Below are 25,626 nucleotides of genomic sequence, written 5' to 3'. Positions count from 1 at the left end.
GCTACATACAGCCCTGTCAGAGAGAGAGACTGTCTCTACAGGTTAGTGTGTGCGTATGTGTGTGTTTTGTGTGTGTGTATATGTGTGTGTTCACGCAGTAGCCTTCTCATGTCAGAGAGAACAGGAGCTAAGATGTTGAATATGGCCAGGTGGGATGAAGGGTGTTTCATCATACCTTCAGTTTGGCTACATGTAACTCTATATTTTATTAAGGTAATTATCTCAGTGTAATTATCCTATGGAGAGTGAGCCACACCTATTTGAGTCATCTGTGAGTTGACGTGAACTAGGCCCACTAGCTACACTTAATTGAAATAAATGTCTTTGCACTGTTTGCTGCTCCCCAATGTGATATGTTTATTTAGACTTTCTTTTAATTTTTACAGCTCCTGTGCTTCATTTGGATAAACGTCTAAGATGAATTATTCTGCTGACGATCCTGTCTGTCTTTGAAGGCTTGGGCTGAAGAGAAATTCGAAGCCTTGGGCTTGAGGTCCATCCCTATTAGCCTATGCCTTTATATCTCAGCTCTGTCTTGCCCTTATCTCCCAGCATGACCTTACCTGTCCTAATCATGATGGAGATGTTGTATCGGCATGTCAGTGTCACATCCACCGCAAGCCGCGCCTACTAGACACTATGGCTGGTCCTGGGTTTTGTTAGAGACCGGAAACAGGCTCTTCCGCCCCATAAACACAGTGCTGAGCTTGGTAGTGTGGCAGGGCTGACTGTGGCACGCGAGGACTACTGATAACGTTAACAGACATTCCATTATCTCTCCATTCCATTATCTCTCCATTCCATTATCTCTGCGTAGCCTAAGAACTAAGCATGGGTGTGAAAATGGCCCCTAAGTGGCCAATGTGTAAATGTATTAGTTTCTAGCTTATAAATGTCTTAGTCTGTTTTCCTTGACAGATGTAGGCTGTCCTAAAATCACCGTGACCATTGAGGCGCTCTATTAGCACATGGTGGACCGAGTCATTACTGTCAATAATAGTCTATCTGTAAAAAAATCTGAATACTCTTTTTTGTGTGTTTTATTTCCATTTATATTATGGAGTCATTATGCCAATGATAGACTCTGCATAAATATCGATTTTTATTTGGTATGTTATCAGGCTGAATGCTGTTGTTAAAACCCTATTCATCCCCGTGGTTGTTTTCACAGGGCAGCTGAAAGCTGAAAAGTAGCCTAGATAATTACAATGGAAGGACGTGTTTATTGAATTAAATATAGATGAAACGTTGCATTAGCTGTGGTGCTTTCTCTAATGCTTTAGACCTATGTTGCTGGGGTTTTTTTTTAAATGACTTTATCATCCAGTATCTCGCCATGCGGTGCTGCTTGTGTGTATGTATTAGCCTTCTCATGTCAGAGAGACCAGGTGTTGTGTTGTACCAGGAGCTAAGATGTCGAATATGGCCAGGCGTGATGACTGGCTCTTCATCATACCTTCAGTTGTGCTACATATTAACTCTATATTTTATGAATGTAATTATCTCAGTGTAATTATCTTATGGCGAGTGGAGTGAGACATACCTACTTGAGTCATATGTGAGTAGATGTGAACTAGGCCTACCAGCTACACTAAAAATTAAATAAATGTATTTGCACTGTTTACAGCCCCTGTGCTTAATTTGGATAAACATCTAAGATGTATCTATGTCCTTGAAGTGGGTCTTGGGTTGAAGATTGAGAAATTCGAAGCCTTGGGTTTGAGGTCCATCCCTACCTATGCCTTTATCTCTCAGCTGTGTCTCGCCCTGACCTCCTAGCATGACCTCCTAGCATGACCTCCGCCTGTCCTAATCATGACGGAGATGTTGTATCTGCGTGTCAGTGTCACATCCACCGTAAGCTGCTCCTCCTGGACACTATGGTGGTCCTGGGGTTTGTTAGAGATCAGAAACAGGCTCTTCTGTCGGTTAAACAAGAGCTCGGGATTGCAGCAGAGCTGACAGTGGCACGCGAAAACCACTGATAACGTTAACAGCCATTCCATTATCTCTCCATTCCATTATCTCTGGGTAGGCTAAGAACTAAGCAGAGTGGTGAAAACGGCCCCTAAGTGGCCTGTGAGTAAATGTCTTAGTTCATAGTTTATAAATGTATTCATCTGTTTTCAATTGACAGATTTAGGCGATGTCCTAAAATCATGATGACAGTTGAGGCGTTACCATTAAGCACACGGTGAACCGAGTCCTACTTGCATAAAAAAAAATGAAGAATACAAAAACAGTTTATGTTTTCTTTCGATGTATGTTGTGGAGTCATTATGCCAATGATAGCCCATAGCCTGTGTCGACATATCGATTTTTATTTAGTATGTTATCAGGCTGAATGCTGTTGTTAAAACCCTATTCATCCCCGTGGTTGTTTTCACAGGGCAGCTGAAAGCTGAAAAGTAGCCTAGATAATTACAATGGAAGGACGTGTTTATTGGATTAAATATAGACGAAACGTTGCATTAGTTGTGGTGCTTTCTCTAATGCTTTAGACCTATGTTGCTGGATTTTTTTTAATGACTTTATCATCCAGTATCTCGCCATGCGGCGTGTGTGTACGTGTTAGCCTTCTCATGTCAGAAAGACAGGAGCTAAGATTTCGAATATGGCCATGCGGGATGACTTGCGCTTCATTTAACCTTCAATTGGTCTATATGTAGCTCTATATTGTATTAATGTAATTACGTCAGCGTAATTATCTGTGGTTTTCCTCTAATGCTGTAAACCTATTTTGCTATATATTTTTTTCCGTGCGGTGTCTCGTCATGCAGCGCGTGTGTGTGGACTGTGCGACTGCAATCTACAGCTCTCGTAACACCATTAGCAAGGTGCATCAGTGATCCGTGACGCTTAGTTTACCAGAGAGGACAGAGGCCGCGAGGCTGCTCTGATTGACACGATAATAGCTTTTAACCCTCATACTGTCAACATATTTTACATACATGCATTACCAACGGGGTCATTTTGACACCAAGCAGAAACTATTGGGAAAAGCAACAATCATAGCAAAGTAGCAACTTCATTCTTATCAAACATCACTAGGCTTGTAAATAAGGTTATCTGAAATAAAATATTTGCAAAAGTATTTTTTTTTTACAGGAATTTGCATATTCTGTCAAATTAAAATATACATTTGTCCCATAAATAATGTGTGGCTTTTTTCCAAAGTACAATCGACATAGGAACTAAAAGTATGCCTACTGATTCACCATTATTGAATTGTAGAATTATATATATTTTTTTATTAAGTAAATAGGCCTAATAATTGTGTCATATTTAGGTGATAAAAACTACTGTAATTTAAAGGGCGGTACACCAACATTTGAAATATAGCGTAATTAATTTTATTGACAAAAAGTGATTCATCCACATTGATCCCGAGAGACAACTTACCCTACTGCCAGGATTAGCATCGCTGCTAGTGTAACACTGGGAGTGGTAGGGCCTAGCTGGCAGGATGCTTCAAAAAGCATTCCCAAATCCTCAAAATGACTTCAAACCAAATGTTATAGCCACCCACATAACATAACTAGTTGCACATATAGACTATTGGAGAATATTATAGGATTTCTGGTATTTAGGCTATATAACATTTCCTGTAGTATAGCCTACCTATTTTTCTGAGAATACACACCAATATGTGTAGGCCTACATTTAGAGTGTAGCTGGTTTCTGTATTACAGTTCTAACAAGAATTCATACCACTGACATACTTTTATGAGCTGTTTTGACTGCAACTAAGCATGTAAGGTCATTTTTTGTTATTGTGTACACAGTCATACATATCCTCAGAGGGTTGAGGGGATCTATCAGTAATTTTGACCAGATAAGCAGATCACCTGCAGTGATGGAGCACCTTATGTAGGCATACTCGCCCTTTCCTTTCCTATATAACTGCTTATAAGTGTAATTTAATATTATGTCTCCAGAGAAATATGGAATCAAATAAATACTAAAAAAAAATTAAAAAATAGATTTGGGCTAAACTTCCTCAGAGCTGCATTATTTTCCAGAAAACACATAGAGCCCCGAGTTGATTATCCCTTTTATACCATGGCTATAATTGAACACATTTGGCACTAGAAATGTGTTAATTTGCAGATAGAAATGTGTCCAACATCCACTGAGTAGCTAGCAAGTTTACTAGATAGCTACAGTAGTTGCCTCAGTAACCAAACAAATAGACTTGCTAGCTAAGCTAACCAAACCATCAGTCCTAGCTTGCTATTATGAAAATCCAATTTAACAATGCCAATACTGTTTTCAATTCGACTTTGGCTTTCAAAAGCAGCTTAAACATAGAACATGTAAGAATGAACTATAGCCATTGGATTCTACCATTCTGATATACCATGCGTTATTTAAGCAATACATAAGGCATACCTGTGGTATAAGATCTGTTATAAACTGAGTGGTTTGAGCCCTGAATTCTGATTGGCTGAAAGCCATGGTATATTAGACCGTATACCATGGGTTTTACTGCTCTAATTACTTGGTAACCAGTTTATAATAGCAATAAGGCTCCTCGGGGGTTTGTGATATATGGCCAATATACCACGGCTAAGGGCTGTGTCCAGGCACTCAGCATTGTGTCTGAGTGCCTGTATACAGCCCTTAGCCATGGTATATTGGCCATATACCACAAACCCCCAAGGATTTGTGTGACTGCAATGCAATCTGCAGTGCTCATAACACCATTAACAAGGTGCCTTATTGCTTAATTATAAACTGGGTGGTTCGAGCCCTGAATGCTGATTGGCTGACAGCTGTGGTATATCAGACGTATACCATGAGTATGACAAAGCATGTATTTGTATTGCTCTAATTGGGTTGGTAACCAGTTTTTAATAGCAATAAGGCACCTCAGGGCTTTGTGGTATATGGCCAATATACCACGGCGTTGCGTTGTGCGAAGAACAGCCCTTTGCCGTGTTATATTGGCCATATACCACAGCCCTTCGTGCCTTATTGCTTAAATATACCACAGCTGTCAGCCAATCAATCAGCATTCAGGGTTCCAACCACATAGTTCATAAAGGGAAATAATGCACGGCCTAGAATGCCCTTCAAGCCAATCAGAAACAAGTATTCAACAATGCCATGGTATAAACACCGATACTTCTCTCTATGTAGATTCAGAATGAGGCTGAATTCTGTATTGCAGTTCTATCAAGTATACACACCATTATACTATTGGCAGATATTTTTTATGCACAAAAATACACAGTCATATGATACGTGGTATAGAAAAGTAAGCTACAATCTTAGGCGAGTACATGGGGTGCAATATTTTGGCAAACTGTCTATCTGGTCAAAACCTCTTATGCAGGTCCTCCTCCACCCTCTGCTGGTACGGATAATTTATAATTAGCCTATGTCGCCAGAGAAACCTAGATTCAAATAAAGGTCCTATATATCAAATTTGCCTGTTGTAGGCTGGGGTCAAAATTACGATAAGTCAATATTGATACAGAAACACTAAACAATGATTGATATTTGATAAGAACAAGTTGATTGACAAAGTCATTAACAATTTGAAGAATTTTATTACCCAGCTTTGGGCTATGTTACAAAAATATGCCTCTGGTGTCAAAATACCCCAGTCGGTAGTATGAGGGTTAACAGACGTAAACAACATTAACTCGACAAAACTTGAGGATATCGAAAATAGTATAATTATGCTAGCCTAAAAACAGCACCATATAGAAAGGAGGACTAGTTTTTGCCCTGGCCTATGCAAATTAATATTTGTGTCACTATTGTGCTAGGTCTATTTGATTATTCAAATAATAATATGGATTGGTAGTATGGTGAGGTATAGAGACATAAACCTAAAACCATTCATTAAAAAGTCACCGCCATTTACAGTCCAAGCATGCCCCCTCGAATCCTGATGTCAGTGGTGGTGAGATAATCTCATGATGGATTAGAAATAGGCCTATCTATAGCAACCATGTCTGACTGCCTTGTGCTATGGAACACATGCGGTCAGTCAGCGCTCATTTAGGCAACAAGCGCTCACAGTCTCACTTCAGTTTCACGTCACAATTAGACATTAATCCAAATGTCAAATTTCGTGGGTGACCTGCCTGCATTTATGCCCGGGGAAAGGCAAAGCCTCGACATTAACTCTGCCTTAACAATTCACAAATATTATTTCAAACATTATTTTGCCATGGCTTGTAAAAATCAAGCACATTCGTAGAATATAAGGTGTTATCTATACTGAGCAAAAAAATATAAACGCAACATGCAACAATTTCCACGACTTTACTGAGTTACAGTTCATATAAGGAAATCAGTCAATTGAAATAAATTCATTAGGCCCTAATCTATGGATTTCACATGACTGGGCAGGGACGCAGCCAACGAATGGGCCTTGGAGGGCATTGACCACCCAATTGGGAGACTGGCCCACTCACTGGGGAGCAAGGACCAGCCAATCAGAATGAGTTTTCCCCCACAAAAGGGTTTATTACAGACAGAAATGCTCCTCAGTCTCATCAGCTGACCGGGTGGCTGGTCTCAGATGATCCCACAGGTGAAGTAGCCCGATGTGGAAGTCCTAGGCTGGCGCGGTTACATGCGGTTGTGAGGCCGGTTGGACGTACTGACAAATTCTCTAATATGACATTGGAGGCTGCTTATGGTAGAGAAATGGAAGTGGATATTCCTGCAGTCAGTATGACAATTGCACACTCCCTCGAACCTTGAGACATCTGTGGCATTGAGCTGTGTGACAAAACTGCACATTTTAGAGTGGCCTTTTATCGTCCCCAGTACAAGGCACACATGTGTAATGATCATGCTGTTTAATCAGCTTCTTGATATGCCACACCTGTCAAGTGGATGGATTGATATGCCTCACCTGTCAAGTGGATATATTTTTGTTCAGTAGAATCTTAAATGGTTCTTTGGCTGTCTAAAGAACTATTTGAAGAACTATTTTGGGTTCCATGTAGAACCCTTTCAACAGATGATCCTACATGGAACCCAAAAGTGTTCTAGCTGGAACCCAAAAAGAAGAACCCTTTTGGAACCCTTTTTTCTAAGAGTGTAGACCATTACTATTGTAAATAAACCAACGGGAATAAACCTTTGGCTCACCCGGTCATGTTTTGCGAGTCAATAAATTCCACCTAAATACATGTGTAAATTATCTGTGTCCCTAGGCTAAAATAGCCATAAACAAAGTCTGTTTCAGATTGCTCCACATTTTCATTGCGGTGTAACCACATCTTTAGCCAATACAAGCAACGCAAACCGTAATGGATGACTTTGTTTTGGAAAACACAAGTTCACGAGTTGTGTTTATAGCCCTCCCCCTACACTCCCTCTCTCTTTCTACTCCCCCTCTCCCTCCTCGCCCTCTCTTCCCCTCTTCCCGCTCTCCATCTCTCAAATTGGCCGTTTTAAAGACATCCATCTTGAGAAGCCGGGGTAGACGCTCCTCCAATCTAAACAGCACTCTGCTGATGGCGAGCGGATGAGATTATGTATTGTCTTTCTTTCTCTCCGCACGGTTTAGGCGCTACCGGGGCTTTTGTCCCTGGCGCCTGTCCTGGGCCACTGTAGACAGGCGACTTGAGGAGAGGAGAGGTGTAACATTACAACATCTCTGATTTTCCCTCTGGATTTGCGATAAAGTTTGCTTGCAGACGGTGGTCCATATATCTGAAAATAAATATATTTAATATATTTAATACAACAGGCTGTCCCTTAGCTGTGTGTGTGTGTGTGTGTGTGTGTGTGTGTGTGTGTGTGTGTGTGTGTGTGTGTGTGTGTGTGTGTGTGTGTGTGTGTGTGTGTGTGTGTGTGTGTGTGTGTGTGTGTGTGTGCCACTATTGAATCATCGTCCATGCTTGGTTCTCATTTTGAAATGTTGATCAGTGTTGTATAGTTTAGACCCCTTTCATGCATCTGTCTTCCTAGGACTAAAACATATATGGACTAAAGGAGAGGGGCAAGGCATTCAGAAATGTAAATAATTTTGCAAAGTTATAAAACATCTCAACACAAATAGTCGCAGTGCAAGACGCGCAGTGTGCTCTGTTTTCTGTCTGTCCTCGGTAGCCACAGTGGATAGTACTGGAGTGAGAAACTGGCAGGTCTGGATTCTGTCCACATACACGTTATTCTCATCCTATTTCTCTTTGCTTTGTGAAAAAATCTTTTAAATGAGTCTGCAGCTACATAATGCGTGGCGTGTTTTACTTTTAGTTGTAAACCAATCAACTAGGCAAAAAACATATATTCAAAACAAATATTAAAGCCTTTAATATTCAGAACAAATCTGACTATTTAGAGTTATTCGTTGGCTGTAGACCACTTGTACGTGGTCACATTATATAGGATAGCTGCATCAAAATTGGTAAGTGAAATTGTTCCAATTTAGATTAGCCAATAAGGCCTTCAGAGCTTTCCTATATGTTTGACTTCATCAATTCGAACGATAAATTAATTATTCACACAAGCATGCGATGACAGACTAACAAATAATAGCTTAAGTAAATGCCTATAATTGTAGTCCTAATATTATTATAAATCATTAGACCTATGCCAAGTATTATAGTTTGGATATTGTTTCAATGTAGCCTAATATAAATAAAAGCTATGTGCTATGTTTTATCATATTTTCAACACAATTCTAAGACAGAAATATCGATATGCAATGTAAACGAAAATGTGAGTGAATGAATATGACAATGTTGTATTTTGTTTTTTAAGGATCCCCTTGTAAGTTTTGTTCGTTCGTTTAATAAATGTATGTATGTACATTTATTCGGTTTTTTACGTGTTGTTGTTATTTTATACTCTTACCAAATACTAGGTACGCCTATATCCATTTTATTTAGTTATTGACCGGTAAAAAAAATACTTCACACTAGAAATATACAAATACAATTGTAAATGTCTGTAGAAGTAAGTGTTTAAGTTACAAATGTACACTGTATAGTGTAGCCTATCAATTAGTAATACAGTAAAGCAATCGTTAGCCTATAATTCTGTTATAATCGCCCCCCCATTATCTTATGTGGAAACAGGAAAAATAAGATTTGGGTTATCTAAGTGTGTGTGATGATAGGGAGAGTAGCCTAGAGAGAGCGAGAGAGAACGAGAGAGAGAGAGAGTGTGCTTAAATCGGAAAGTACACTGATAGCAACAGATAATGTGTCATTAATATCAGTATTCCTCTCTATGCTGCTTATCAGTATGTTTTCTTAGCCTATTAAACCAGCCAAAAAGAAACAGTCTCATATGTGCAGGCCTCCACACGCACTGACTCAATCTCTCACTCTACATGCAAGACGCATGCTTTTTCTTCTCCCATTTGTACAATGAGGAAGGCTACAACTATGTTGAGTTCATTATAGTTTCAGTCGGTTACTACTCCATTTTTACACTATTCAATGTGAGCTAAGCTATATGCAAACGATGAACGGATATATGATGAAAACCGGTCTCCTACCTGTACAGAAACTGCATGCAGACGCTCTGAGGGCTGATACCACACTCAAATTATTCTAGCCTAGGCCTACTTCTTATTAAATTTCCCATTGAAATAAAGATGTGTTCATTTCATGTAACATAATACAACATTTCAATAGTTGTTACTTGATAATCTTCTCTAAACTCTAAATACATAGAAGAGTTTGCGCCCTCGCTCCATGCAGTCACCCATCCCATTATCTCGTGACATCACATGGAGGAAAAGAAGCGTCCGCCTTGAGTCCTCCAACAAAACAGAAACTGCATCTCACCAAATCCCCCAACAAGCTAAACAGACACTGCAGGCGAGGCAGAGAGCGCAGGGCAGAGAGACGAGAGCTGTCACTTCACGAAACAAACCAGTCCTCTTTTGCATAACTCCATGAACAAACAACAAGCAAGGCTCAGCAATCATTCAGGCTACTGTAGAGGTTTTCTTTTTTCTTCTTCAAAGAGACGAATAGACCCCCTTTTGGATCCGTTTACTCTTAAAAACCGTCTATCCAAACAAACACCTGCTTGAGGAGTTCTTTATGCTCGGATGAGCCACTTCACCAAGGGACTATAATTCCTACTTCATGTGAACGAATAGGTGCCGATGATAATAATGCTTCCTAGCCCTGTTATTTCTGCCTCCACCACGCCGTTCTCAGTCAAGGACATACTGAAGCAGGAGCTTCAGCAGCAGTCTCAGCAGCAGCGGCTCGCCTCACACGTTGGGCCGCCCCATGAGTGCTCTCACCCGGTGTCGCAGCAGCACCGCTTCGCCCTCCAGTCGCCCCCGTCTTGTATGCTGGCTGGCAGAGACAGGGACAGTCCCAGCCCCGGACTCTTGGAGAGAGAGGCGAGGATGTCCTACCTGGGTAGTCTGACCGTGCAGGAGCGGCTGATGGAGACGGGTCTTGCCGGGGAGATATTCACTTCCCCGGGGCTACAGGGACACTCAGCCGACACCAGCCTGGAAGTTGAGCAGGAGGACATAGACACCAGTAAGTCGGTGATTGATTACCAGCATACATAGTATCCTAACCATTTGATTTTAAAAGAAAGTATTGTATTCTATCTCTATTATGATTGCAGTATTCTAGTTTATCAAGCTCATTTATTAAATCCAATTATAAGATAATACACCCGTATATATATTTTTTTTTCTCCCATTTAACTAGAGACTACTTCAGTTTAACGATTACAATATTAGCGCCTTTTATAGAAAGCGATAGCTTTATTTTATTTGTCATCTACATACAGGGTTCACCTGTAAATAAATAGGTTTTGAGAAGAAAACGCTCCAAACGACAGCATTTTGACAAATTGTGCATGGCTGAATCACCATATAAAAAATATGAGCAATCCAACATCCTTCGTTTTCAGAAATAATTTAAAGAGTCATGTTGTTTTTCAGATAAATGTACCTACTGCACTGCACTGAAATTAACCTTTAGATAAGACAGAAATTACAAGTAATATTGGGCCAAATGCTTTAATTAGGCCTATATGTTGCATATACCCTAATTATTTAATGCATTTACTCTTTAGGTTGATGTCAGCATTAGTGGGACTTCAAGTGTATTGGGACATTTGTGTTTGAGGGAACTGTACTATGGTAATTTTGCAACCCAATCACAACAAATGTCATTGGGTTTTTGCTAAATGGTTTTGTTGAGTGTGATTTCATTGTAGTGTGTGTGGTCAGGTATCTTAGACAGGGTGACCCGTTGAAACGCATGAAAAAATGCCATACATATGAAACCTTGAGCTAGAATGATAAGGCTGTCGTTCTGTCAACTATAATTCAACAATCTAGCTTTTTAATAACCATTCATGTAAACAGAGTCGCAGGAAGTAGGAGTGCTGAGGGTGCTGCAGCACCCCCTGAGAAAACAGCATTGGATGAAGGCATTAGAAGAAAATAAAAGAAAGGAAACAATTATGTACAAAGGGAGGATAGAAAAGAGGCTCACTTTATGAAAGGGGACAGAATTTGGGGATAGTAGAGGTGTTTCAGGATCCGGTAAAAGCTGTTCAGACTTCTTCAGTTAGATTTTCACCAAGAGCTTGGAATGTCCCCAAATCAATGTTCTAAGGGCATGGAAAGGGTTAAATAAAATGTTATTATATAAAAACAGAGAGTATGTTATCTACAAGCCTGTACAAAGGCTTATTGGTGAGTTCATAACAAGTGTGAGGTGAAGTGGAACACTAATGTATTTCTAATGAGAAAATAGTATCCCAGTTCATATTCTTCTAAAGTGTCCCACCAACACTGAAAGACACACTTTAGCAAAAGTAGGGGTCTGAGGTTGTTTTGGGGGTTTTAGCACACCCTGAATAATAAAAGATCAAGTTGTTTCATCATAAAATTGTAGATAAGACCTTAATTCATTAAAATAAACATCACCTGAGTATGGGTAGACTGATTTTGATTGTCTACATAGTGATCTACCAAAAAGTGTCCGACTTTTGCATATATCACCCTATTTAGACAAGGGGTGGGAAAGTGGTGGCACAGGGCCATTTTGTAGCCCCCCCCCCCCCCCCCAAAAAAATGTGATATTTCAAGTTTCTCTCTTGTTATATCAGTCACTGACAATCACTCAGCCCATGCCAGCTAACATATTTTAGATTGGTAAATTAGTGTAGCCAGCTATCATGGTTGAATTACCAACCCAGGGCCCCCATTGATTTTGTTAGCCACTCTCACTCAGATATCATATTAAAAACTGAAAGCATGTATCTCCATCCTAACTACATTTAACTTAGGGCCCCCAAAAGGCTAGGGCCGGCTCTGACTACATGTGTGGCGGGTATGGATGTGAGTATGCAGACCCGCGATCCACTGCCGCTATTCATGATGTTGTTCAGATTTCTTGTGGCCTCCACCCCCATCAAAGTTCCCATTAAAATGAATACATATATTTAAAGTAAAACTGGTTTCAAGCCACAGACTACACTAAAACAACAATATTTGAACAACAAATCATAGGAAGGCCTTATCTGATTTAATTTTCTCTGATAGGCTAAATTTATATTTGTGTCATTGATTAGTAAAGACTCGAGATGCATTTTGAAAATTAGAATAGCTATTTTGTATAGAATGAAAGAATTGATGAATCTGTCGTCAAATATGACTAAAATCTCTCTCCCCTCTCTTTCTGGAGAATCTTGTGGCCTAATAGGAGTGAGGGACTGCGAGGAGTCCACGCAGGTGCACTCGGACTTGGAGAAACCCCCAAAACAGCAAAGGGCCCGGCGGAAACCAAGGGTACTCTTTTCCCAGGCGCAGGTGTTCGAGCTCGAGCGGCGCTTCAGGCAGCAGCGTTACCTATCCGCCCCGGAGAGGGAACACCTGGCCAACACTCTGAAACTGACCTCCACACAGGTCAAAATATGGTTCCAGAACAGGAGGTATAAGTGTAAACGGCAGCGGCAGGACAAGACCCTCGAGATGGCCGGACACCCACACCATCCTCCCCCGCCTAGGAGAGTGGCAGTCCCGGTGCTGGTGCGTGATGGGAAGCCCTGCCTGGCTGGATCTCAGAACTATAATACATCCTACACTGTTGGAGCGGCCAGCCCCTATAGTTATAATGGCTACCCGGCTTACAATAACCCGGTGTATACTAACACTTACTCATGCACGTACTCTAGCCTGCCTGCTCTAGCGCCCAACACTACTGCTAACGCCTTTATGAATATGGGTCTTGGGAACCTGGGCGTGTCGCAATCTCAGGCCCAAACGCCACAGGGAACAGCCTGCCAAGGAACTCTGCAGGGCATTCGGGCCTGGTAGCTGAATGTGTTGATCTTCAGTTGAATAACATTTGCTTTGTTGATCAAGAGTTGATGAAGTTGATAACTAACCTACAGTATTTTGGGATAAGTAAAAACGTATGTGTCCCATGCAGCACAATAAGGATTTATCGTTGAAAGTCGTCATATTGAGACACATTTTGTACAAAGAGATTAGCTGTTTCATCATCAACGGCAAAAACGTGTTTTTAAAAGTTGGACTATTCCAAAGTCACTGTTGGATATAGATATATACTGTGACAGCATTGTATACTGCCTAAATCCCCATGCGCAATTTGGGATAAACTATTGGGTGCTTATCACTCAGGATGTGAATGGCCTATGCTGGCAAACATTAGCAATGATTATATCTGAGCTCTTTACTTAAAAAATATTACTTTACATGTAGCCTACTACAAAAGGCAAAGGGGTCCTTACCAGTGAAAACATTCAACATCATATCAGAACATCCCTAAATAAAAGATCGAAAATCCATAAGGATTTGTTTTCTGCAGACTTTTGTTAATTTGAGATGTATCATTGTGCACCTGAACAATGCCTGCTGAGTATGTTTTGTTGTTGAGGAAAATAAGCATTTGAGAAATAAAGTGAAACATTTTGGTATCAAAATGAAGGCATATGTTGATTATATTTTCAGAGGGAAAATGCAATTGTGGTATCTTTTGCACTCTCCATCGTAGTTTCGAAAAGAGTTTCGAATGCGGCTGATATGTGTGTGTGTGTGTGTGTGTGTGTGTGTGTGTGTGTGTGTGTGTGTGTGTGTGTGTGTGTGAGAGAGAGAGAGAAAATGTGATTTTACACCCTATGAAACTTTAGGTGTCTGGTCAAGTTCCTTCAATCCCATTTAGAAAAGGTGTGTTGTGTTTCTACATAAACGCATAAATATGTGCGCACAAATTTCGGATATATTCATGGTGTTTTTAAAATGCTTTGATTGACAGTGGTTGAAACCGTAGGCCTAGCCTACTTTCTGATACTATATGTTCTCATTGTTGGCCATTGAGAAGTGCGCTTTGGTTTTGTACACGTTCTTCAGAAGCGCCCCGCACACCAAGGGCGTTTGGTCTCTGTTGAGCATTTGACAAATTCAGTTCCACATTTTTTTTTTCAGGCCGTCGCTTATGCTGATTATTTGTAATCTAAGGATACAACTAAACTTGAAAATAAAATATCACTGAAAATACATAACGATTAAAGCAAATGAATTTTCTTCATGTTATGCTATGTTGGGCTATACCAAAAATACATGTTTGAGATATGGCTCCAGCATACTGTTCGCCATGGAAGGCCGTTTTCCAGTCGTCGCTTTGGAAGAGCTGAAGAGAGAGGCAGATATAGGAGAGTAGGCCAGAAACACAGACAGACACAGACAAGAGCCAGAACTCAGACAGAATGGAAAATTGAGAATTTAGGCTAGAGAGACGTTATCCAGACAATGCGCTATAATGGTCTGATCGCGCACCCACGGAGGGCCCACAAAGACAGTCTAGGCCTAGGCTAGCATACTATGCTGAACTGATCTCTTATTAATAGCCTAGTATAGAGCCCCACAGTGGAGGTATCTTAATACCCATAAAACCTAGCGGTCAAACAGGAAATGGTACCAGTCGTTTTTCCAACATTCATTTTTTCCCATTGGGTTCTTTAGAAACACTTCTAATAAGGGCAGTGTTTCTTGTAGGCTTACCCTGGCATGACGATTTGTTAACCATGTAAATCTCTCTCTGACAAGGTGACTTTTATCAACATATTCGGTTCTATTTACGCTCAGATTTGAAAATGCTAGTTAGTTTCTAATTTAATACTATGTAAGACTACAAATCCCTGCAAGCTCCTGCACATTATTTCTAGCAGACACCTTTGCTAACAGGTATTGTTTCAATTTAAAACTTGAACAACAGTTCACAGAATTCTACATCTAAAGACATTTAGCCAATTTATTCATTACTACATTTAGCTAACATTAGATAGTTAATCCAGAGATTCTTACCTTGCCTTGATTTGTCAGTCTCGTCCAGATCATCATGGCATTTGTAGTTCTTTATGATAGCCACATTAGCAGCTAATTAGCATTTCATTTGGGGCGGGGGTAAATACAGACATATATAAAGAGATTTACACGGTTATCAAACTTCCCGTCAGGGTAAGTCTACACAAAACACAGCCCTTATTAAGTGTTTATAAAAACCCCTATGGGAAAAATAAATGGTGGTTTAATGGGTTCACATTCAAAAAGATAAAGCTTACTTCATTATTACATTTTTAAAATTATTTTCACTGCATCAAGGATAGCCTACAGAGCTGTTTCGGCTTTACAGCCTTCTTCAGTGTGTAGGTACAATATTCTTTGAATTCAAAACAGCATTTGTAGAGAACAACCGATGAGCAGCAGGTGCTTCAAATTAGGGTTGTCACTCATCTGCAAATCAGGGATGTGGCTTTTCTGGTCTACCTGTACACAAATTAGTCACAAAGAAATACATAATTATATGGTATGGGAGCGGGCACCAAGGGCATCTCACAAATCAACCATCCCAGGTGTCCGCTCACCTGAATACCTCATATCAATTCATTAGATAGCCCACCACAAAGAACATCAAGCACAACCGTTCATACATTTCTGGGGCCAGCTCATAAACAATATGCAAAGTCTGATATGGAGAGTGTTCTTGTATAACAGCCTAAATGTGGCTTATATGAAGGAGATTAAATCTAATTCTTAATTTTAACCATGTGGAGACAAGCTCTCATAGTTTCACTGCAGAATTAGACGTTCATCCACGTTCTATAAACGTAAAATGTCGAAGTTGCTCCAAACGTCAAATGTTGATGTCCTTTTGTTTCTCCTACTGCTCAATATCATTCCATTTCTCCAAATGTCAAATTTCGAAGTCCAAGGTTAAGTTAAGGGACTCACTCATTGCAAATGGTTAAGGTAAGGGTTAAGGTTTGGGATAGGGTTAAAACCAAAATTAAAAAAAACAGTGTCCACGACTGGGATCAACACACAACATTCTGATCCAGAGTCATGGGGTTAGACATGGGATGACTCATGGGGTGATAGTGCTCCCTGTTGCCCCTATTGGCCGGTTTTGAAGGCATTTCCCTCAGGGCATCATAGACGTCTAATTTCAATGTCAGTCTTGAACAACCTGGCTGGTCTAGGAATGGCATGAGTGGGGAGGGGAAAACTGAAAGCTACCTGTTATTAGCAGAGAGGTTTGGAACTCTCTTTCTTATTGGTCTATTAATGAATTTACCAACTGCCAGGTGGTCTTTTCAAACAGCTCTTACACTAAAAAGGGCACTATCATATTTTTCACAATTTCACAGTATTATTCCAACCTCATAGTGTGTAAATATATGACTGCACCAGGCCTTTAACCCGTGAAACTGAAATTAGACTGATTTGCCTTAATTCGATTTGTCATTGGATGAAGGCCTAAACCAATCAGAAACACTGATTACATAGTTGGGTTGCCACTTTTTCCACTACTTTTGCCTTTGAGGACATGTCACTGTGTTCTCATGGTAACTTCCATCCAACTTTCCACCTATAAAATGGGAAACATCCAACTGGGCACACACTGGTTGAATCAAGGTTATTTCCATGTCATTTCAACGAAATTACGTTGAACCAATGTGGATAAGACATTGGATTGATGTCTGTGCCCAGTGGGATGGTCTTCCGTCACAGTCCCCAAATAAACGATGATGTTCAATGGGACGAGAGTGTGGCATGGTTTGGGTTTACAATGGGGGAATTCATATAACTTTGATCTCTAGGTCTCCATATCACTGGCGCTCATTACAGACAGCTAACCGTTTTAAACAAACGGCCTGCCTCTCTCTATAGGCCTACACAGGACTGATCCGATACGAAGACGCCAATAATGGAGATGAATAGAAACGTAAACAGTGTTTGTGTCCAGTGATAGGCCGCTTCCCCTGGCTACTGCACTGCCGGGAGAGGATACCTGTGTCAGGGTAAGTGGCAGAGAGACGCTAAAGTAAATAGAGATGGCGACAGGAGGGCGATGCCTGAGGACGCGGTATGTGTATGTGTGTGTGTGCACGTGTGTGTGGAGAGTAAGTGCCACAGCCGTGATTGCTATCTATTGCTGTCAAAGATTGCAGCTCATCCAAAAGGCGCACGGCGTTAACAGAGTTTCCTAAAACAGACTCCCAGGGCTACAGAGAACAAATGCCAAGTATAGAGTAGACCTATAGACAGCTATAGGCCTAGCGGAGGAACTTAAATATTGATAGCCCACCTTACTCTCTCATCCTGGTCTACCCGAGCAGCAGCAGCTGTCAGCGGGGTTGGGGAATGACAGAGATGTGCTCCGGATCCCCGGATGGAAAGAGGAGACGCACATATAAACATGTCTAGGCTGTTAATGACATTATATAGGCCTATGTAGGCTATATGTTTGCAATATCTATGCTTCTGAGAAAATGTGAATCATACAGTATTTTAGGAGATTGTGATGAGGCTGAAAAAGTAATTCGTCATTATGCATAGAAGCCTACAATAGCTAGCCTACAAAGATCCTGTAATACAGGCTACCATGAACACCTGTAGGTTTGCTTAATAGAATTTCCATGACTTCTTCTCCAGACATGTTTTGACACCTCAGGGCTGTGTGTTCTCTGTAGTCAGAGCAGTGAGAAAGAGAGACCTCTCTGTTTAGTCAGGGGACGAAAACAAAACACAACCAAGGAGCAAGAACACTCACCTGTCATCACATAATCACATCATCTCATAAATGAAAGGTAGGCTCGAAAGTTGCACAATATGGACAGAGAGGGAGGTGTGTGCGTGTGTGTGTGCGTGCGGAGGAGGACTGCGAGTTGCTGCGCATAAAGGTAATGTGTGTACTTAGGTAGACTATTTTAAATTTGGTTATTGAGCTTTTGTTTTTTAAAAGCTCTATTGTGTAAAAAGGCACTCAAGACTAGGCTAATGACAGAAAAATATAATCACAAAAAAATATATACAACTGAAAATGTAGGACAAAAAAATCCCAAGAAAGTAAGAACAATGGAATGTCTCAATAAATGCATCAAACATGAAACATTATTAAAATAATGTGTAGTGACGTCTTATGTAAACAGTTTCCAACAATTATTGTATTTAGAGGATATATAGGAAACCCTAATTATGTCATTTGAGATCCTGATTGCAGGGTTGTCGCGATCATATTCAGATTATTATTGTTCTATTGTGAAGATCAGCTCTGTGTTGGAACCACTCGTCAAGGCGCAGGGCTGTATTTCCATACTCTCTCAAACCCATGTTATGACTGAGCCATTTTACTGAGTGTGGTAATCATTACTACCACAGGGCGGCGCTACTTACTCATTAACTAACTAACATTGACAGCAAATTAGATGAAGGTGAGCGGATTACTTCAAGAATGTAGGCTATTATATTCCAGGGCAATGATCCTCTAAGTCTTCCCTTTTCCAAATCAGTTTGCTATGGTTGCCAGAAGAGCTGCTGTAAGATGGAGGATGGTGTTCTTTCTGTTGCTGAAATGTTCTAGCTTCTAAATCACCTGTCAAACTCATTCCAAGGAGGGCCGAGTGTCTGCAGGATTTTACTCCACCCTTGTACTTGATTGATTAATTAAGGTCACCAATTAGTAAGGAACGCCCCTCGCCTGATTGTCTAGGTCTTAATTGAAAGGAAAAAACAAAAACGTGCAGATGGCATTGAGGAGTACACCACATCAGTCACTGGCTTCATCAATAAGTGCATCGATGACGTCGTCCCCACAGTGACCGTACGTACATACCCCAACCAGAAACCATGGATTACAGGCAACATCTGCACTGAGCTAAAGGGTAGAGCTGCTGCTTTCAAGGAGTGGGACTCTAGCCCGGACGACTGTACTCCCTGTTCACTCATGACTGCACGGCCAGGCACGACTCCAACACCATCATTAAATTTGCCGATGACACAACAGTGGTAGGCCTGATCACCGACAACAACGAAACAGCTTATAGGGAGGAGGTCAGAGACTTGGCCGTGTGGTGCCAGGACAACAACCTCTCCATCAATGTGATCAAGACAAAGGAGATGATCGTGGACTACAGGTTGAGAGCTTCAAGTTCCTTGGTGTCTACATCACCAACAAACTAACATGGTCCAAGCACACCATGAATGTCATGAAGTGGGCATGACAAAATGTATTACCCCTCAGGAGACTGAAAAGATTTGGCATGGGTCCTCAGATCCTCAAAAGGTTCTACAGCTGCACCATCGAGAGCATCCTGACTGGTTGCATCACTGCCTGGTATGGCAATTGCTCGGGCTCCGACCGTAAGGCACTAAGAGGGTAGTACGAACGACCCAGTACATCACTGGGGCCAAGCTTCCTGCCATCCAGGACCTCTATACCAGGCGGTCAGAGGAAGGCCCTAAAAATTGTCAAAGACTCCAGCCACCCTAGTCATAGACTGTTCTCTCTGCCACCACATGACAAACAGCTTCTACCCGCAAGCCATAAGACTCCTGAACATCTAGTCATATGGCTACCCAGACTATTTGCATTGCCCCCCCCCCCCCCCCCACCACTGCCACTCTCTGTTGTCATCTATAGATAGTCACTTTAGTTAACTCTGCCTACATGTACACACTACCTCAACTAACCGGTGCCCCCGCACATTGACTCTGTACCGACACCCCTCTGTATATATTGTTATTTTTTTACTGCTGCTCTTTAATTACTTGTTACTTTTACCTCTTATTCTTATCCGTATTTTTTTTTAACTGCACTGTTGGTTAGGGGCTCATAAGTATGCATTTCACTGTAAGGTCTAAAACTGTTGTATTCGGCGCATGTGACTAATAACATTTGAATTGATATGATTATAAGAAATCCCGCTATGCCTTCCGACGAACCATCAAACAGGCAAAGTGTCAATACAGGACTAAGATTGAATCGTACTACACTGGCTCCGACGCTCGTCGGATGTGGCAGGGCTTACAAATTATTACGGACTACAAAGGGAAACCCAGCCGCGAGCTGCCCAGAGACATGAGCCTACAAGACGAGCTAAATGACTTCTATGCTCGCTTCGAGGCAAGCAATACTGAAGCATGTATGAGAGTATAAACTGTTCTGGAAGACTGTGTGATCGCGCTCTCCATAGCCGATGTGAGTAAGAACTTTAAACAGGTCAACATTCACAAGGCCACAGGGCCAGACGGATTACCAGGACGTGTACTCTGAGCATGTACTGACCAACTGGCAAGTGTCTTCACTAACATTTTCAACCTGTCCCTGACCGAGCCTGTAATACTAACATATTTCAAGCAGACCACCATAGTCCCTGTGCCCAAGAACACCAAGGTAACCTGCCTAAATGACTACAGACCCGTAGCCCTCACGTCTGTAGCCATGAAGTGCTTTGAAAGGGTGGTCATGGCTCACATCAACACCATTATCCCAGAAACCCTTGACCCAGTCCAATTTGCATACCGCCGCAACAGATCCACAGATGATGCAATCTCTATTGCACTCCACAGTGCCCTTTACAACCTGGACAAAAGGAACACCTGTGTGCTTTTCATTGACTACAGCTCAGCGTTCAACACCATAGTGCCCTCAAAGCTCATCGCTAAGCTAAGGACCCTGGTACTAAACACCTCCCTCTTCAATTGGATCCTGGACTTCCTGACGGGCTGCCCCCAGGTGATAAGGGTAGGGAACCTCACATCTACCACACTGATCCTCAACATAGGGGCCCCTCAGGTGTGCGTGCTCAATCCCCTCCTGTACTCCCTGTTCACTCATGACTATATGGCCAAGCACAACTCCAACACCATCATTAAGTTTGCCGATGACACAACAGTGGTAGGCCTGATCATCGACAACGATGACACAGCCTATAGGGAGGAGGTCAGAGACCTGGCAGTGTGGTGCCAGAATAACAACCTCTCCCTCGAAGTGATCAAGACAAAGGAGATGATTGTGGACTACAGGAAAATGAGGACCGAGCACGCCCCCATTCTCATCAACGGGGCTGTAATGGAGCAGGTTGAGAGCTTCAAGTTCCTTGGTGTCCACATCACCAACAAACTATCATGGTCCAAACACACCAAGACAGTTGTGAAGAGGGAATGACAACACATATTCTCCCTCAGGAGACTGAAAAGATTTGGCATGGGTCCTCAGATCCTCAAAAGATTCTACAGCTGCACCATCGAGAGCATCCTGACTGGTTGCATCACCACCTGGTATGGAAACTCCTTGGCCTCCAACCGCAAGGTACTACAGAGGATAGTGCGTACGGCCCAGTACATCACTGGCATCCAGGACCTCTATACCAGGCAGTGTCAGAGGAAGACCCGAAAAATTGCCAATGACTCCAGCCACCCTAGTCATAGACTGTTCTCTCTGCTTCCGCACGGCAAGTGGTACCGGAGTGCCAACTTTAAGTCCAAAAGGCTTCTTAACCTCTTCTACCCCCAAGCCATAAGACTTCTGAACAGCTAATCAAATGGCTACCCATACTATTTGCATTGTCCCATTTTTAGCTGCTACTACTCTCTGTTTATTATCTATGCATAGTCACTTTACCTCTACCTACATGTACATATTACCTGTGTCCTCGCACATTGACACTGTATCGGTATCCCCTCGCTACTGTTATTTTATTGTTGCTCTTTAAGTATTTGTTATTTTTCTATTTTGTTATTATTATTTTTTTACTTCAGTTTATTTTAGTAAATACTTTCTTAACAATTATTTTTCTTAAAACGGCATTGTTGGTTAAGGCTTGTAAGTAAGCATTTCACGGTACCTGTTGTATTCCGCGCATGTGACAAATAAAATGTGTTTTGATTTGATTTGAAACTCGGCCCTTCTTGGAATGAGTTTGACACCCCTGTTCAAAATCAATGGCAGTCACTTTACAATTCACCTTCACATTTCTCTAAAATCGCAAGCTAATTGAGGTGCTCATTGGTTTCTCCATTCCTTTCTTCACTTGACCATAACTAAGCTATGTTGTTGTTAGGCCTACTATCTGTAAACAATCTGCAGACAAAAGTCTTCTTAATAGTTATACATCGCAAGTTCCTCTGATAACAAAAGTTATTAAGGCCTAAATGTTCTGCCCATTCCTTCTGCAAATACAGGCAATGCCACACCTGCGAAAACCATGAGGGTAATCAGGCTTCACTCACTTTACAAACACTGACTTACAGTATATAGGTCAACTACATTCACCTGACATTTGATCCGTTATGTACACAAGTAAACTTTAAATAGTACTTTGATTGAACAGTCATTTCGCTGAAAGTTTCGCAGCGTTTGATCCATGGGACATGCATAGCCTACTGTTTAGGCCATTTTAGGCATTATTTTAGCTTCAAATCCACATCAAGGCAAAAGCACAGGAAAGGTGATTAGGAAACTGGACGGAAGGGCGCAGCACACATTTGTGGACAAAAATTATAAACAAAATACAATATATGCCAGCTCCCTGTTTTAGTGTCAGCATCTTTACTAAATTTAATGTAGGCTAATATTGAAATGCGTAGGCCTATGCAATTCCTATAGTGTGGATAGCCTATTAGGCCTGAGGAGGTGAGGCTATAGCGCCCGACGGTCTCCACGTCCATTGTTATTGATCCTTCATAACACATTAAAACAAGATAAGAGTAGGCTACACAAATACAATGTTCTTAGATCTTGCAGAGCTCCGCGAGCCAATAGCCCATCACAGATTGCCCTCAACAAAATCACCCCAACTGCAGACCTTTCCCATAACTGTTGACGGTCACTACTTTCTCCTCATTCCGATAACAACTGTTGTCAAACTGAAACATGCGTTTAAAAGGTCTGAATTTGTGCTACCTTCATCCCTCATAGTCCATAACACTTATACAATCACTGCAGGCTTTTCCTCCTTGTCTTCAAATGACGCAAGTTTATCCTATTTATCTCTCCGTCTTCAAATAAAGTCAAGTGCTTGAAGGATAGACATACAGGGCAAGGCGGTCTGGGGCGGAGATAACTAGGTCAGACAGCCAATCAGCGCAGGCTTCAGTGGCAGTAGTGAGAGTTGTAGTGCAGACATGACATCTAATGACACCTCTGCTGTTGATTAGACCAGCGGCTGTTTCACCGCAATTAAATCACCTCGGGAGAATATCGAGAGAGAAGAGCAACGGACAACCCAATCAATACCTGTAGAGTTTAGACTTTTGAGGGGTCTCTGGATGGGGGTCGCACGACTTTAGAGAGCGGGTTGCGAGAGTAGCCTAACAAAACTTCGGTTGTGATAAAAAATTGGTTTTGCGTAAATGTTATCATGGCGCTGGGCTGCTCCTCTTTCTCCATCAAGGACATCCTCACCCGGGGACGTGACGCACGAGAAAACATTCCAACTTCACGGGATCTGACAGAACTCTGCACGTTAAAGCTGGCCTCCATCAACCAGGACCGGCAAACAGAGAGCAGGGATGGGAGCTTGAGGGGCCCCGGTTCATCCACTTCGGATTGCAGTGACGAGCACAACGGGGATGAGATGGAGATGAAACACATCCGCCAAGGAAGTATTAGTTCCTCTCCTGGTTTGGGAGACATCAGGAACCCTACGTCCGAGTCCGGTAGTGAAGAGTCCACGGGGGAGGAGGCGGAATACATGGCATGCAAAAAAGGTACTTCGCCCTCTGACTGTCTAAGATTATTTATATCGACCATGAATCTAAATGCAATTCTAAACTGGTGGTTCGAGCCCTGAATGCGGATTGGCTGAAAGCCGTATTCCACGGGTGTGACAAAACATTACTTTTTACTGTTCCAATTATGTTGGTAAGCAATAAGCAATAAGCAATAGCAATAAGTCACCTCGGGGGTTTGTGGTATATGGTCAATATATATAGGCCTAATAGTAAAATTATTTTGTGGAAACACGCTGTGTCCTGGAGAGATATAGACTGGCTAGCCAACGTCATTGCTATTTGAAAAATAAAGAGGTCGCCTGTTTGCCAAATAACCACAAGAGCTTTTACTTTTCTCTTTCCTCCAATACAGACATAAACAACAAACAACCCAGTCTGGATCAGGACAAACAGAGGGAGGAAGAGGAGAATGAGAGGGAGAGTAGTTACAGCACCGTGGGCCAATCCATATCTGTTAACAAGAAGCGCTCCCGTGCGGCCTTCACCCACACGCAGGTCTACGAGCTAGAGCGTCGGTTTAACTTGCAGCGCTATCTGTCCGGTCCCGAACGGGCGAACTTGGCGGGCGCCCTGAAGCTCACGGAAACCCAGGTGAAAATCTGGTTCCAGAACCGGAGATATAAGACCAAACGGCGGCAGATGGCGGCCGAAATGGCCGCTTGTATATCCTCTACACCAGCCACACTGGCTAAGAAAGTGGCGGTGAAGATCCTGGTTCGAGACGATCAGAGACAGTACCGAGGGGACGAGCTGCCTAGTCCGCCTGCTCTGCCACTCTATCCGGCCTACCAATATGGATACAACCCCTACATGTACTGCTTCCAGCCATGGATCTCTAGCAATGCGCTTTGTGGGGGGATGCATTGACACAATGGTGTAGCTCCAATTCCTCATGACATTCATTCACTTTATGGACTTACTAAAAGATGACAAAGACACTGGATAACCAGACGACATTTCTACATGCGTCTATGTGTAGCTAAATACTTTCTTTATTCTCTATTGGAGAGTGAGGTCATTTCAAAGCACAGGGAGCTTTTTGATACTGTATACCTGCAAGGCAAATGGGCCTATAGACATTACACTGACAACATTGATGGATACAGCAAAGTGTAGTAGCCTAGATAACAATATTGGAATTATTACGCAGGAATGTGCATCGAGTTTAATTGTATAGCCAACTAATAACCAAATAAAGCTTAAAAACTAGTTGGGAGTCATCATTATCCTAATGTCATTGTTTACACACACACACACACACACACACACACAAAGTTGATAACTGATTATAAAACAGGAAAGGGGTACATTCAACGGTGTCTTCCGCATTTAACCTAACCTCTCTAAATCAGAGAGGAGTGCGGGGCTGCCATAATCGACGCCCGGGGAACAGTGGGTTAACTGCCTTGCTCAGGGGCAGAAGGACAGATTTTTACCTTGTCAGCTCAGGGATTCAATCAAGCAACCTTTCGTTACTTGCCCAACGATATAACCACTAGGCTGCATGAGGAATATAGGTTAATTTAGGATTATGAAACAATGTTGGCTAATATCAAGTGCTAAATCGAAATAAACTACATTTACATTTCTAACATTTTCATACACTTTTGATAGAC

General features: G+C 41.8%; 2 protein-coding genes across 2 annotated transcripts; both read left to right on the top strand.

Annotated features, from left to right (window-relative positions):
• Window positions 1-9,745: 9,745 nt before the first annotated feature.
• LOC106612940 (homeobox protein Nkx-2.5) lies at window positions 9,746-13,921 on the top strand. Its single transcript, XM_014214626.3, has 2 exons — window positions 9,746-10,487; window positions 12,657-13,921. The coding sequence occupies exons 1-2, from the start codon at window positions 10,097-10,099 to the stop codon at window positions 13,286-13,288; spliced, it is 1,023 nt and encodes a 340-aa protein (XP_014070101.1). The 5' UTR covers window positions 9,746-10,096; the 3' UTR covers window positions 13,289-13,921.
• Window positions 13,922-23,399: 9,478 nt separating this feature from the next.
• On the top strand, window positions 23,400-25,219 carry nkx3.3 (NK3 homeobox 3). Its single transcript, XM_014215926.3, has 2 exons — window positions 23,400-23,986; window positions 24,363-25,219. The coding sequence occupies exons 1-2, from the start codon at window positions 23,638-23,640 to the stop codon at window positions 24,875-24,877; spliced, it is 864 nt and encodes a 287-aa protein (XP_014071401.1). The 5' UTR covers window positions 23,400-23,637; the 3' UTR covers window positions 24,878-25,219.
• The last annotated feature ends 407 nt before the right edge of the window (window positions 25,220-25,626 follow it).

Source organism: Salmo salar, chromosome 01, assembly GCF_965601325.2.
Source record: "Salmo salar chromosome 01, fSalSal1, whole genome shotgun sequence".
NCBI classification, from domain to species: domain Eukaryota; kingdom Metazoa; phylum Chordata; class Actinopteri; order Salmoniformes; family Salmonidae; genus Salmo; species Salmo salar.
The sequence above is the reverse complement of the archived record's forward strand: the minus strand, read 5'-3'. Positions and strand labels throughout refer to the sequence as shown.

Bases quoted from the DNA above. Each gene is read 5' to 3' on its own strand.
- LOC106612940 (XM_014214626.3), top strand. From the start codon at position 10,097: ATGATAATAATGCTTCCTAGCCCTGTTATTTCTGCCTCCACCACGCCG. The intron at 10,488-12,656 runs GTAAGTCGGTGA...CTCTTTCTGGAG, and splicing joins GCAGGAGGACATAGACACCA to AATCTTGTGGCCTAATAGGA.
- nkx3.3 (XM_014215926.3), top strand. From the start codon at position 23,638: ATGGCGCTGGGCTGCTCCTCTTTCTCCATCAAGGACATCCTCACCCGG. The intron at 23,987-24,362 runs GTACTTCGCCCT...CCTCCAATACAG, and splicing joins ATACATGGCATGCAAAAAAG to ACATAAACAACAAACAACCC.